The sequence below is a fragment of the Topomyia yanbarensis genome, unplaced genomic scaffold (genome assembly GCF_030247195.1).
Source record: "Topomyia yanbarensis strain Yona2022 unplaced genomic scaffold, ASM3024719v1 HiC_scaffold_7, whole genome shotgun sequence".
Taxonomy (NCBI): domain Eukaryota; kingdom Metazoa; phylum Arthropoda; class Insecta; order Diptera; family Culicidae; genus Topomyia; species Topomyia yanbarensis.
In genome coordinates, this window is record NW_026683935.1 from 189,280 (window position 1) to 204,174 (window position 14,895).

The 14,895-nt window shown below is 35.3% G+C and overlaps 1 protein-coding gene across 3 annotated transcripts in view; it reads left to right on the forward strand.

The window, feature by feature from the left end:
- Positions 1-14,895, forward strand: part of LOC131696080 (uncharacterized) — a 145,902-nt gene that overhangs the window by 104,216 nt on the left and 26,791 nt on the right. For all 3 annotated transcript variants that reach the window (XM_058984613.1, XM_058984612.1, XM_058984611.1), the window contains exon 3: positions 198-332. In XM_058984613.1, coding sequence (XP_058840596.1) covers positions 198-332 — 135 coding nt within the window. The remainder of the gene's footprint in view (positions 1-197; positions 333-14,895) is intronic.

A 14,895-nucleotide genomic window follows, 5' to 3' on the forward strand; every position in this document is an offset into this window, starting at 1 on the left:
GATAACGGTATAAATAAATGGAAATATAACTCAAATTACAACACGTGTCATACCTATGTCGTATGCAATATTTTTCACCTGCGCGACTGTCAAGTGCTGCTCACCGTCACAATGAGAGTTTGCTCTGGTACACCGGAGTATTACCATTCTCAAGTCGGACCTTTTCTCTGATACATTCATCCATTGTTTCATTTCAGCCACAAGACAATAGCTTGGTTGGTCCCGCCAAACGAACGAAGCCCTCGCTGTCGATAGTGAATCCGCTGGATGTTCTACGACAGCGAATCATTCTCGAGATGGCCCGGAGGCAGATGCGGGAAAACACCAGACAGGTAAGCCACCGTCACCGTTATCGTCATTATTATCGTCAACGGCATTGCTGGCTCAGTTTACGATGACCCTTCATCCGCAGCAAGGACGTCAAAGCAGATCGGCGGTGTTTCATTGCGCGAGTTTGCAATCCAAAACGGATTATTTCGCATTAGAATATTAATCGTACGTATTTCAAAAGCAGAATTTGTATAGAGACTACCATAGTAACCACGGGGTGGAGTGGATGGTTGATCGAGAATAACGTTATCCCATCAGATTATGCACAAAAAGTGAGACGGGAGTAAGATAATCGTTTTGGGATGTTTTGAAGCAAAAGAAATCTAGATTTACTTTTTTTAGCACAATAGAAAGATTCCAACTGGATAATTTCTTTTAGTTTCCCAATGTTTGGTTCCTTTTCAGTATTTTTATAAACATTAATCACGAACAGTGTTGCCACTAGGAAATCTGTACTTTTTCGTGGAAAACTCGTTAAATCTGTATTACAATGCAAAAAATCTCTGAGGTTATATTTCTGCTTTCAGTCTGGAGAAAATGTCAAACAATGGTCTATATACTTTTTATCCGACGTTTCGGCGACATATATTGTGCCTTTTTCAAGATATCTAAAATAATTTACACTTAGTCACATTTACGATTTACAAGATACACTTACTAAGTTTGTTACCGCGTTATCGTCAAGCACACCTTTGTTTACAGGTAATATCGTCATACTAGGCTGCTTTTTTTGAAAATATGAATTGTGAACAGTTTTTTACCCCTTATGCGTTGAATTTGAAATGAAATCTATGTATATAACTTGCGTATATTGCCAATGTATACCGATTGCAGCAGGTTTTTGTTTATCCGAAAAAGGTCCGCTCACGAAATCTGTTTCGTGTGCTCAGAAACTAATAATTTAACGATGACCTTTAATTGTGACAACTATGTTAGGCATATATATGTTAGGCATAAGTAAATTTTAGGCATAAGTACGGCATAATGGACGATAGGCATAATGGACGATAGGCATAATTCACGAAAATATAAAAAGCCACCGTCACCGTTATCGTCATTATTATCGTCAACGGCATTGCTGGCTCAGTTTACGATGACCCTTCATCCGCAGCAAGGACGTCAAAGCAGATCGGCGGTGTTTCATTGCGCGAGTTTGCAATCCAAAACGGATTATTTCGCATTAGAATATTAATCGTACGTATTTCAAAAGCAGAATTTGTATAGAGACTACCATAGTAACCACGGGGTGGAGTGGATGGTTGATCGAGAATAACGTTATCCCATCAGATTATGCACAAAAAGTGAGACGGGAGTAAGATAATCGTTTTGGGATGTTTTGAAGCAAAAGAAATCTAGATTTACTTTTTTTAGCACAATAGAAAGATTCCAACTGGATAATTTCTTTTAGTTTCCCAATGTTTGGTTCCTTTTCAGTATTTTTATAAACATTAATCACGAACAGTGTTGCCACTAGGAAATCTGTACTTTTTCGTGGAAAACTCGTTAAATCTGTATTACAATGCAAAAAATCTCTGAGGTTATATTTCTGCTTTCAGTCTGGAGAAAATGTCAAACAATGGTCTATATACTTTTTATCCGACGTTTCGGCGACATATATTGTGCCTTTTTCAAGATATCTAAAATAATTTACACTTAGTCACATTTACGATTTACAAGATACACTTACTAAGTTTGTTACCGCGTTATCGTCAAGCACACCTTTGTTTACAGGTAATATCGTCATACTAGGCTGCTTTTTTTGAAAATATGAATTGTGAACAGTTTTTTACCCCTTATGCGTTGAATTTGAAATGAAATCTATGTATATAACTTGCGTATATTGCCAATGTATACCGATTGCAGCAGGTTTTTGTTTATCCGAAAAAGGTCCGCTCACGAAATCTGTTTCGTGTGCTCAGAAACTAATAATTTAACGATGACCTTTAATTGTGACAACTATGTTAGGCATATATATGTTAGGCATAAGTAAATTTTAGGCATAAGTACGGCATAATGGACGATAGGCATAATGGACGATAGGCATAATTCACGAAAATATAAAAAGCCACCGTCACCGTTATCGTCATTATTATCGTCAACGGCATTGCTGGCTCAGTTTACGATGACCCTTCATCCGCAGCAAGGACGTCAAAGCAGATCGGCGGTGTTTCATTGCGCGAGTTTGCAATCCAAAACGGATTATTTCGCATTAGAATATTAATCGTACGTATTTCAAAAGCAGAATTTGTATAGAGACTACCATAGTAACCACGGGGTGGAGTGGATGGTTGATCGAGAATAACGTTATCCCATCAGATTATGCACAAAAAGTGAGACGGGAGTAAGATAATCGTTTTGGGATGTTTTGAAGCAAAAGAAATCTAGATTTACTTTTTTTAGCACAATAGAAAGATTCCAACTGGATAATTTCTTTTAGTTTCCCAATGTTTGGTTCCTTTTCAGTATTTTTATAAACATTAATCACGAACAGTGTTGCCACTAGGAAATCTGTACTTTTTCGTGGAAAACTCGTTAAATCTGTATTACAATGCAAAAAATCTCTGAGGTTATATTTCTGCTTTCAGTCTGGAGAAAATGTCAAACAATGGTCTATATACTTTTTATCCGACGTTTCGGCGACATATATTGTGCCTTTTTCAAGATATCTAAAATAATTTACACTTAGTCACATTTACGATTTACAAGATACACTTACTAAGTTTGTTACCGCGTTATCGTCAAGCACACCTTTGTTTACAGGTAATATCGTCATACTAGGCTGCTTTTTTTGAAAATATGAATTGTGAACAGTTTTTTACCCCTTATGCGTTGAATTTGAAATGAAATCTATGTATATAACTTGCGTATATTGCCAATGTATACCGATTGCAGCAGGTTTTTGTTTATCCGAAAAAGGTCCGCTCACGAAATCTGTTTCGTGTGCTCAGAAACTAATAATTTAACGATGACCTTTAATTGTGACAACTATGTTAGGCATATATATGTTAGGCATAAGTAAATTTTAGGCATAAGTACGGCATAATGGACGATAGGCATAATGGACGATAGGCATAATTCACGAAAATATAAAAATAATCGCAAGGCTTTCGTTATTATAGCGATTTCAAGCTGACGCTTGTTTTTTCGGGTTGGAAAAAAGAGAGACTCTAAAATGAAAAATACCATGCGAGATATTTATCCCTTGCAAGTGTAGAGTTTTTTTTTCTATTTTTCCGTGGACGAAATGAAGAAAGTATCATTTCATTTTAGTAAACAGTTTTGGTACAAGCACATTTCAAGCCAAAATTTAAAAAAGCAAAATAATGAACAAACATTGGGTTTTGGAACCAATGAAAATTTTGTACAACATCAGCATTAGGGCACGGATTTTATGTTTGTGACGGTACCTTTTTCGTCACATTGCGCTAAAAAACCCTTTATCATAGCATACAGTTTCCGTAGATCCATTTAATCATGTAACTTAATAATATGAGAGATAATCAATATAGAAGAAGCAATATTCGTATATTCGTTAAATTAATAATAAAATGCATCATTCTTTCTTTCATGAGTTGTTCTTCAAGGTTATATTTTTTTCTGGGACAATTACATTATGCGTGCATGTAAGATCTAATCTAGCTTAATCTTTTCATTCCCAACTTGTTTCTAGCGTTCATAGGGTTTACCTGTTATGCGTCCAACAAAAAACGCCTTTAACAGGCCAACGTGCGTACCCGGGTATCCACAAACTGAAATGCTCATAACTATAGCTTCCTTTATCCGATTTGGACACTTTTAGATTTTTTGGATTAAGGAACTCGTCCACTTTTTGATTTGTTAAATTGAACCGGATGAATGGATCTGGTGCTTGATAATCCGGATTTTCCGGGGTAATGTTCCTGTACTAGGGTTTGATTTTTAAATTTTAATAATGTCCTAGCAATATGAGTATCAAAACTTCAAATTGTTTCGGAAGTCAGTTATTTATTATTACGGGACCCTATGGCAATTTGAAAAATGGAATTGGAATGGAATGGTCACTCACGGCCCCACGGGAACCTGCTCCGGAATGTCCGTTCCTGGGTCAAATAACCAAATAGTTCCAAAACCACGAGATACAGCCTACTGATGCAATTCCAAGAATTTTGATACCCATATTGCTAGTATTCCATTGAAGTTCACAAATAGTATCCCAGTACTGGAACCTGCTTCCGGAAATCCGGATTCCCGGGAACCGAATGAAGTAACCCGATTCATTTTTACCAAGTCTAAAAGCGGATGAGTTTCTGAATCCAAAACACCCAAACGCATCAAAATCGGTTGGAAATTACATTAGTTATTGGCATTTCAGTTTTCTGGGTACCCGGGTACCCACGTCGGCCTGTTACGTAGTAAAAAAATTCAGGAGCCCCTGCTATCTCCCCCTTACTATATCAACAATTATTAACCCAAAAGCTTGACTTAGTGAAGTTCTAAGATGTCACAAAGTTTCAATTTCCAGCTATGGATAAAACATAGGAATTTTATTAATTGAAATCAAAAAAGGTACCGCGTCGGATAAATAACTGTTAAGAAACAGGAAAAACCCGTTTTGATAGGCGTTTCTTGCGCAGTGCTGGAAGCTGCTCAATATTTACCTTCCGATGCTCAATACAATTATCCCAGAAATTTTTCAATATTCTATATGCTAGGAAAAGATAGTCGAAGACGGTCCAAATTGATACGTTTTAGCAGTTTTCAATAATAATGAGAAATAACAAAGATATTAAATATATATCATATAATATAAATAATTTAATTTATCAACGCTAACTAAAAATATCTCTGGTAGCACTTCTCCAGCGGAGTTCTATCAGACTAATAGCAATAACTTCTATTCTAGGGAGGATAATTATAACTTTTAGCGATTAAATAAAGGGCAATTGTTCCAGTTACTAGTCTTTCTTTTTTGTGAGTAAATTCTGCTTAAATCAAAAGTTCTAGCTGTTCAAAAACGTTGTTGATTATTAACAATATGGGAATGAAAGGATTAATGTGCGTTATTTATGCCCTAATACCAATGAGAATGATTTTAAACAAGAGTGGTTAGCATATTTTGATCATGTGCAATTTATCGGTTGTTTGCCGAAAGATTAGCGCAAGCTAAGTTTCCGCCTGACAAGCATTCGTTCCGCATCTTGTATTTGAGCGAAGATTTCTTCAAGTATATACAATAGAATAAAATGTTTAGTTATACTAAATTAAATATATTTTGTTGAAATCTCTAGGATCTGAATTTTTGACAAAAATTCGTAATCTGTATGTACAGAATATTAATTACAGATCCTCTTGAAAAATCTGTAAAATACAGAATAATTTGTGTATTTGGCAACTCTGCATGTAGGTCAATTGCTAATAATGCTTCATTTCGAGACGGACTCGGGGCGAACTTGGGCACTTCCACAGCATTCGCCTGAATGCTGGAGCTTTGCTATTACAACACTGGAAGCAGGACGTTTAAACACAGTACATATGAAAATGCCGTACTCTGTGGACTGTATCGAATAAGCCACGAGTGTACATTTGCTGCTGTTGGTTAAAAGTGGAGCGAAGCATAGGGGAACTGTGGGTGGAATGAACAGGTAGCCAAATCACACCAATGTTTGTTAAATTTAGAACAAACTTCACAGAAACCTGACCTGTCAAGTATTCAAATGATATTGAAACCATTTCTTTTGATAAAAAGCTGTCGAATGTGAAATAAATATGATAAAAACCAAAATTGGCATTCATGTTTGTCACTGATGTTAAATTCGGCATGTAGAATATAAGGTTTTTTGAGGTGAAATTTGAATTTTATTCTGAAAATGGTGTTACATCATAGTGATTGAAGCTGAACCGCAATAAGTAGGGATCAGGACAAAATGGCTCAATCGTAACGCCTGTTTGAAAATAAAACGTCTTGGGGGCTAAAACGAACAGGTCGTAGTGGGGGCAATATGAACCATCTTGCCACTCTAAGTACCAAGCCTCAAAATTAGTCGGAACGCTAACTTCAAGTTGCACACGCTATAAACATGTACATATTTTGAAATCAAAAATAATATTTGAAAAAATGTGTTTATGTCGAAGTATTTTCATCAAATATGTACAAAAATTGCCCAACAAGAAACATATAAGTTGATTGTAGTATCTTATTAGTTAAAAAATAATGACTTTCCTTAACGTGTTCGTTTTACCACCAGTTCCCCAAGGTATAAGGCTCGAGAAAATGCAAGAAAGTCATGCAAAAAATAAGTAAAATATCAACATGAGCCTAACGTCTTTACCGTTAACGTACGTTATGCGCAACATACATATGCCCAGCGCATTTAAGCCTAATGGGGTACACCTGTTGTTTTGATCGTATTTGGAAGTGCTAACTCAAATTAAAAAAAATGCATTTGTTATAATAGTAGTATTTCGTAAATATTAAAAAAAACTATCCATTCCCGTGATATGTTTTCCCAATTGAAAGAAAACTGATGATTATTATAACATTTAATAACATGTTGATTCAATACTTTGATCTCAATTTCTGTAAATGATGTTCCTGATTATGGTTGAAATAAACATGAATGAATGTCCGGTATTAGTTTTTTTTTTATTTTTCTGATTTTGAACTATTTGAAGTGGTGAAAATTATTCTAATTTTAGAAAATTTTAAAATTTCACCACTCATATGACCTTTTCTATTTTGTTTGCTTTAAGGTTTAAGAACGCCTCAATAGGGGGCCAGGTTGAAAAACGAAAAAGCAGTTTTTTTGCGCACCGTTGGAAAAAAAACTTCATAAAAATGAATCAATCTATTCGGGGCATTAGTAGAGTATTACTGATTGATTTTCATGAAGATTTTTCCCACAAGAGTTTTAGGAAAAACGAGCTTTTTCGTTTTCCAAGATGGCCGCTTTTTCAAGCTTTCTCAGTTGAACCATAATCTTTGCCCTTGATCATTCGTAGGCACTTTTATTTTCTCTCAAGACAATGACGTTTCAAAGGCATGTCAATTGTATAATTACAGCGGATTTCAGAGCTCAACCTTCAAGTTGAACTCGGAAGTCGCCTGTAATTATACAATTTACATGTTGTCAACGCGTTTTTGTGCTCTTTGCACCGGGGACAAAATTGTAGAGTAAAAAGGGAGTGAATATAAAATTTGAGAGAAAGAAAATTAAAACACACTTTGATTTAGATATGGTACTTGGTGCGCAAAGAGTATTTAAAACAACTTGGGAACATTTATTATTATCATAGATTGAAGAATACTTACTAGATGGCACTCTAGCTAGCAGGTCAGTACACAAAAATGTAAGGCGTTTTTTACACAAATGTTTTAGAATACATAGTACTTCTACCCTATCATATTAAATTACAGCGCAAATTCGTTAGTTGGGTGTTCGCTAGTTGGGCTGTTCGTTAGTTGGGTGTTCGCTAGTTGGGGCATGCCCCAACTAAAAGACACTCTTATGTCAAAACTGAAAGTCAAGAACTGATTGACGTTTGAATGCTAGGGGCAGATCACTTGTGATGCATTTTTAAAAATCAGCGAAATTAAATGCATTTATTTCCATCAAAATAGAAATTCACAATGTATTTTGCGTTGCGTGCAATGTTTTTGCGTTGCGTGCAATGTTGTTTGCGTTGCGTGTAAGACGTCAAAACCCTACAGAAAAACTAGCCCTACACTTAACAAAACGTCAAACAAAGTGGATCAGCGTAGGACGTTTGTTAAACAAACTTTTCTGCGAGGTAGTGCAAAGCTGATGCAAAAATGGAAATTAAATGCATTTTTTCTAATTTGATGCAAATTTGTTATACATTCTTAGAGTGATCTGCCCCTAGTTTGAATGTCATTGATTTCAAGGGGTTGGTTGATTTCTGTGGCGATCCAGAAAAATCATACTTTCAAATTCATTCGAATTTTATTTTTTGCATTCATATTTCGGAATGATTTTAGTGAAATAAATGTGTTAAATATTTCGCTTCTTCCATTCAGCATCAATTAGTTTGTGTCGCAGAGACGTTAGTTTAGTAACTTTTGAAGGTCATCTCTGATGTATTCAATCACATTATCCAATCTTTTTTAGCTAGTGGCAACGTAGTATGTTTGTGCTTTACCGGCTTTTTCCCGACGGTGTATCCATTTCCTGTTTTATGTGAAGGAATTTATCAAAAAATAATTGATGACAAAAAGAACACTAATGACATACTTTGTCACAAAAAACAACTTTAAACTGGAAGGAAACAGCCAACTTTTGTGAATTGTAAAATATTTTTGCTTGTTTTTTATGAAAGAAAACAAAAAATCAGCGTTTCCCTTGGGTAATTTTTGTCAGCTGTCAGTTGCCCCAATTAACGAATACGAATCGCTAGTTGGGGCGCGGTCGTGACCCAACTAACGAATTTGCGCTGTATATGATTGAATCGCTTACATTATATTTACACATTCTCATATTTTCTATGAAAAGCGTTCGAGATAAACTAACTATTAAAAACCATATGCACCACTTATGCCTTTCCGTTACAATTATTTCATAACTAAATTTAAAGTTTGATTCATGACCCTGGGAGAAAATTGGCCTTAGAGGCACTTCTGGTTCCTCTAAGTCTTAGTAATGGGATTTTTAGGCCGATTGTAATCATGTGGATCATCGTGTTTGAATGTGAATACGAATTATTACGAAATCCATGAATGTGCTATTTGCTACCACAGACTAACAGACATAACACTATGAGGGAATTCTCTCAAAAAACATTGATCAGATAATTATTCTGGAACACTAGCTCCACCTTTTATTCACGGTCCCAAACACTCATTTACTGGTGGGTTACCTCTAAGGTTTGGGATCAATTTTTCACTAGTTGTCTATCCCCCATATGCTTGTTCATATGTCAGTGGCGCCATAATTTCAAATGTGATCACAGTCCCAACTACAAATATATTTAAAATTACCATTAAAGCGGGCGAAGCTTTGTTTTAAAGTGTTATGTCTGTTAATCTGTGATGCTACTGCAGTAGTGATTCGCTAGTTGGTCATTTTTCAGCTGGTTGGACCATTGTCCAACTAAAAGGCATCCGAAAGTCAAAATCTCATGTCAAATTCACTTTGACAATCAAACCACTGAGAACAGACTGACAATAGTTGGAGATGTAAACAGATGCATTTACATCACTAACGCAACTTTTGGAGAATTTTTGACGTTTGTTAGTTGGTACAACTAGCGAATAAAATTTGTTAGTTGGACAGAGGGTGGCCCAATCAGCGAAGAACAATAATATCTATAACCACTTTGCTTCATACTACAACATGTAGATAAACCACTGACAAACAGACCTCAATGAATATTCTGCAAAAAACTTCTTCACGATTTCAGATTAGAGAACATCTAGCGTTATCTAGCAGATGAAAGAAAAAAACCTTTGATTTGTGAACTATCTTACAGGTAATATTGATGCATTAAATGTTCATATTCTATGCATCATGCAATCTGGCTGCGAGTTATTTCCGACAAGCTACGTGACTAGCGCGCCAGGTCAATATAGTCTGGTGTTGAACTGACTGACGTTAACATGGACACAGTAACATATGGCTTTCATATTGATAAGCAAGAAGGATTTAATGATTCTAAATAATGGCAAGATTACACCGATAACTTGTTTTTCGAACACTTTTGTTAAAACCCTTACAGCTAGCAGTCGAAGGCTTGAACTAGTCAGTTAAACTGGCGAAGTGTTTTTTCTGTAGAAACGCTTCTGTGGAAAAGACCATTTCGTTGCTGTTGTGCTATCTTATGATAAATGCCATTTTGGGGTAAAATGAGTTAGATATGCCACATTACTTGTCTAAAAAATCTCTACAAAGTGGCCTTTACAGAATTTTGACATTCTGCTTGGTTACTGAGATATGACGAGAAACGAGCTGAGACATTTGTAATTTTTTGCTTCAAATGACCGTGTCTGGGGAATGGCTGAAAGTATCTTGATGTATAATTTTTTTTATATGAAAACTATCTGAGAAACACAATGGCATAATCATTTTCAAAACAAAAATGCACGAATTGTGAGAAAAATGCAATTTAAGTTTTAAACTGGAAATATAGGATATTTGGCAACACTGTAACCAAAAATAACTATTTTTTTCTAGATTCCCTAACTCATTTCCTTCAAAATGCATCTCACCGATTGTTTATAGACCAAATGAAGCCAAAGATATGAATAAAAGTTAATAATTGATGATTTTTTTCTATGGAAAATTTTCCATGCACGATTATGACACGCCATACAAATTGACCTATGACACGTGTGAGTGCGACTTTTGTTTACATTTATAGTAAAAGCTCGCAACATAGTTAACTGATCTTCGTAATATTTGAGAGAATAATACAGAATAGATAGAAGCATCAATTGTCTTATTTGAATTGTTTGTCTCATTTATAAGTTTCCAGATATTCAATCTCAAACTTTAAAAATCGTTTTTCTCGAAATGTGCAAAATGACGCTTGTCATAAGATTTGATAACGTAATGTGTCGCTGGCTAATCTTATTTGAAAAGCAGAACTGCGACATTTCTTGAGAATGACTAAATGGTCGACCATAGTCCCAACTGGTCGAAATCTATGTCTTCGTTAATAAAACTGCCCGAGAATAAGTTAAGGGGAAGAAACAGCTCTGCGTGAAAATATATACACTGAAAAAAAGTTGTGTCAAACAAACAAAAACAAAAAAAACAATAAAACATTGCATTGCAAAATCCCATTTTTTTTAATGTTTGGGTTTTTTTGTCAACAAAATCCTGAAAGGAAAAAAGCGTGGATGGATGGACAATGTTATGTTATACATGTTTTACAATTTTATACAAATTGACAAAGAAAACTGTAATATTATTATAGAATATGATTTAAAATGCTATTTCAAATCAAAATGCATTTAACTAAAATTAATCAATTAATTAAATTATGCCCTTTTTGTAGGCTATTCATGATCCTCCATCAACAACTAACAACAATCATATGTTGCTCGTTTTGAATACGAAATAGATTTGTTTAGTGTATTTGCAACATGGAGAAGCTTCACAATAACTTTTAACATATTTTTATAATTCATACTATTTGCAATCAAACATAAAAAATCAATCAAAATATAAAATATGATTCTATATACTACTTCATATCAAAATACTCAAAACAAGCTATTTCCAAACTGTAGTCGTTTACAAGATATTTCAAATTTTGTTTCAACAAATACAACTATTTCGTTTGATTAAAACCTTTTTATAAGTTATTTGCATCTCTCCGTCATAAACAATAGGTTTTTCAAAATGTACATCAAATTTCCTGAATCTATGTATTTTTATTTATTATCAAGACGATATTGTGAACCATTTGAAAGCTACATAAAAACAATGTGACTAACATAGTCAAAATAAAAAAATAAAAAAATAAAAACATAGGAACAAATATTCTTGTACAAATATTGGATCTCGTGCGCGCAACTTCTTACTGCGTGCGGAGACCCTCTTTCGCGGGTTGGTATACTGCGCCAACTGCCAAGACGATCGATCTGTTTATAGGAGACATTGGGGGTCGATAGGTCGATTGGGAGGAATTGGAGGCTGCCGCGGTAATCACGATACCATTGGGAATTTGTGATGACATCATCACAGTTCCTCGATGGCGGAGCGGCTAACGCACCTAACTAGAGACTGGTAGATCGCAGGTTCGATTCCTGCTTGGGGACATATCTTTTCTCGGTGTTCCCAATAAAAAGGTGAATTTTCACCGTTTCTTCATTCTCACCGTTCCGGTTATTCTTTCTCTGTCTGTTTTCCAGTGGACACGTTCATAAAAATCGTTTACTGCCCATGGTCGCATAGTTGTAACATTTTCTATAAGTTTTCAGAAATACAACTAATAATTTAGTTGTTATGCGATCGAGAGCGTTTCCGTGCAGGTATTCCACTGCACAAAAACTCGGTCGTATTGAACAAAATTTAAAGTCAACGAACGCGGCGTTGGGTTGCAGTAGAGCTATTTCGTCATCTTCACTCATGATGACAATAATCATCCGATGTTTCCTTTGTTATCGAGACAACGCACACTAGATCAAGAGGCCTGTTGTACACTGTTGTAGAAAGTAGACTGATTTATCTTGAAAATGGTTTCATTTTCGTAAAGTTTTGTTATGAACATTTTGGTTTGAGTTTTGTTTGTCTTTTTGTATGAAATTAAAAAAAGTTATGGCTAGAAAAACTGTTTACTGATACTTCATATTGTTTGGGAATAAATGTTTGCTTTCTCTTTAGATTTTTGTTGGCAAAAGATAAAAAATTAGCTCTTTGCAATTAATTTTTTTAACATAATTTTTTTTTCTTATGAAAAGTTTTGCAGCTTTTTTCCAGTGTATATTTTTTCGCTCAGGAGTATTCATTTTCGGTAACATTTTTCGGATAGTTTTGCGTATTAAATATGGAAATCGAACAATATTTTTTTGAAAACAGTGTCCAAAAACCCCTAAACCATTTTAAAAAATTGCTCTTACTCACTGTGGATGTTTAGTGTTCCATGCCGGTTGAACGTGTATAGTTTCATTGGAATCGAAGCTAGTAGGTCACGATTTTAAAGATTTTTGGACGGATCTTCGTGCAATTCCACAAAATTGGGTACCAAGTCATACGGCCATTGCAATCGTCCATTTATTGAAACGATATAAGATAGACAAATTATATCGAAAAGGGATAATGTCGATTGGCTACCTCGTTCTGGCGATTTGAAGTCTTTTTTAATAATGCTACGTTGAATAATGGTACTTAAACGTACTCTCAAGCAATCAAAATGATGGTGCGTTGCCATGCCGCAACCACATTAATTGTGTTCGGGCCTAACAGCGGGTTAAGGTGAATTTATGCTTCGTTGTGTTTCCGATTGTATGCGTAAACGATGCATACTAATATGTATTATTTCGTTAATATTTTAATAACATATAGTAATGAACCTATTTTGGGCCAATTAGGTGAAATCAAGAGGTGCGTCACAATATGCTCCACTGCCATAATAGGTACATTACCCTACTGCATGCTAAACGTGCATCTATAACTCTTGGAGCCTCAATGCCACCAGATGAACGAATATTACGGTTTTTCAGGTTACTCATTGAATTATTACACATGTTGATCCATACAATGCGCACCACAAATGAAAACAAATTTCCATCGGTTCATTTGCGGAAATGCGTTAAATAGAGTTAGCAGACGCTACCCTAACTATAACGAGTTCCAATTGGTAGGGCTAAAATTGGAAAATAGTGAAAAGTATCTCAATGCTCTATTTTATAAAATCACCGTTCTACGCGAAGTCGAAATAGTTCCATCTAACTCATCTCACTTTGGTAACATGGTGGCTAGAAAGCAAGCAAACTGACAATTAACATCATCCGATTTGTTGAACGCTGATTGAAACGTTCGGATTACTCGAAATGAGGTTAATCCTCGGACAAACAGAGCGTGGAGAAATTTGCTTTGTTATGGATGTGCGAATCAAGCTGGAACAACAAAGGGGATCAGTGCAAGAACAGACTGATTACTAAACGCTTGGTTAGGATATAATAGATACGTAAAATAGACGAAAATTAATTTTAATGTATCATTTTAGTAAAAGACATTTACTCGTTCAAAGGGTTGGGGTGTTATAGCATTTACTTACAGAAGGCCTATATTCACGGGTTATTTTTATTATATACTTAAACCTTAAATATTTCGAAAGTCACTTTTGAGTTTTTACCACTAGTGACGCTCTTGTACTGAGTCGATCAACTGTATACAGTTACATTTTATACGGAAATCATTCACAGCTTGCGGGTGTTGTTCGCTTCGATTCAGAATTACTCGGTAAAATTATCAAAGAGGATTGCTAGCCATTGATAGGTAAACTGTATATTCCACACGGAAACTACATTCCGTGACGATGGATTAATACCTAGAATGTCAGATAATCAGATTGATTTGTTTTATTCGCGGGATGCGTTTTGATAAAATTAAATAGGCATAGTAGCATCAATCTCTGTGCTCAGGCTGAAAACGAAACAAGTAAACTTTTTTCCAGAAACTATTGAGTTTTCAGGTTAGTACGTTCAGGTGCACCATGTTATGTGCAGGTTGAAAAAGTGGCTAATTCGAAGTGGGCGGTTATTTTGAAAAAGCAATTTTTGGATAACTTGCCATAAGTAGACTAGGCGAAGGCACAGATCTGCTACTCTAGTTATCCTAATTACTATAAGTGAGTTCCAATGGAACAAATATTTTCGAATCGAAGATATTTGTTCCATTGGAACTCAATTATAGTAGCTATAGAATAGTTACTGGCATTATCGATAAGATGCCACTTACTGTTATCTGTGTTAAGGGGATCTGTCAGGCAACAGCTAAAAGAGTGAGCAACTACGTGCCAGCACAATTCATTCTTCTGAATTCAAGAAATGAAACACGAATAATCGCCATCTGTAACACGTTCCGCACCTTTTGTAGCAAATTGTGTACACACCCCGTACAAATA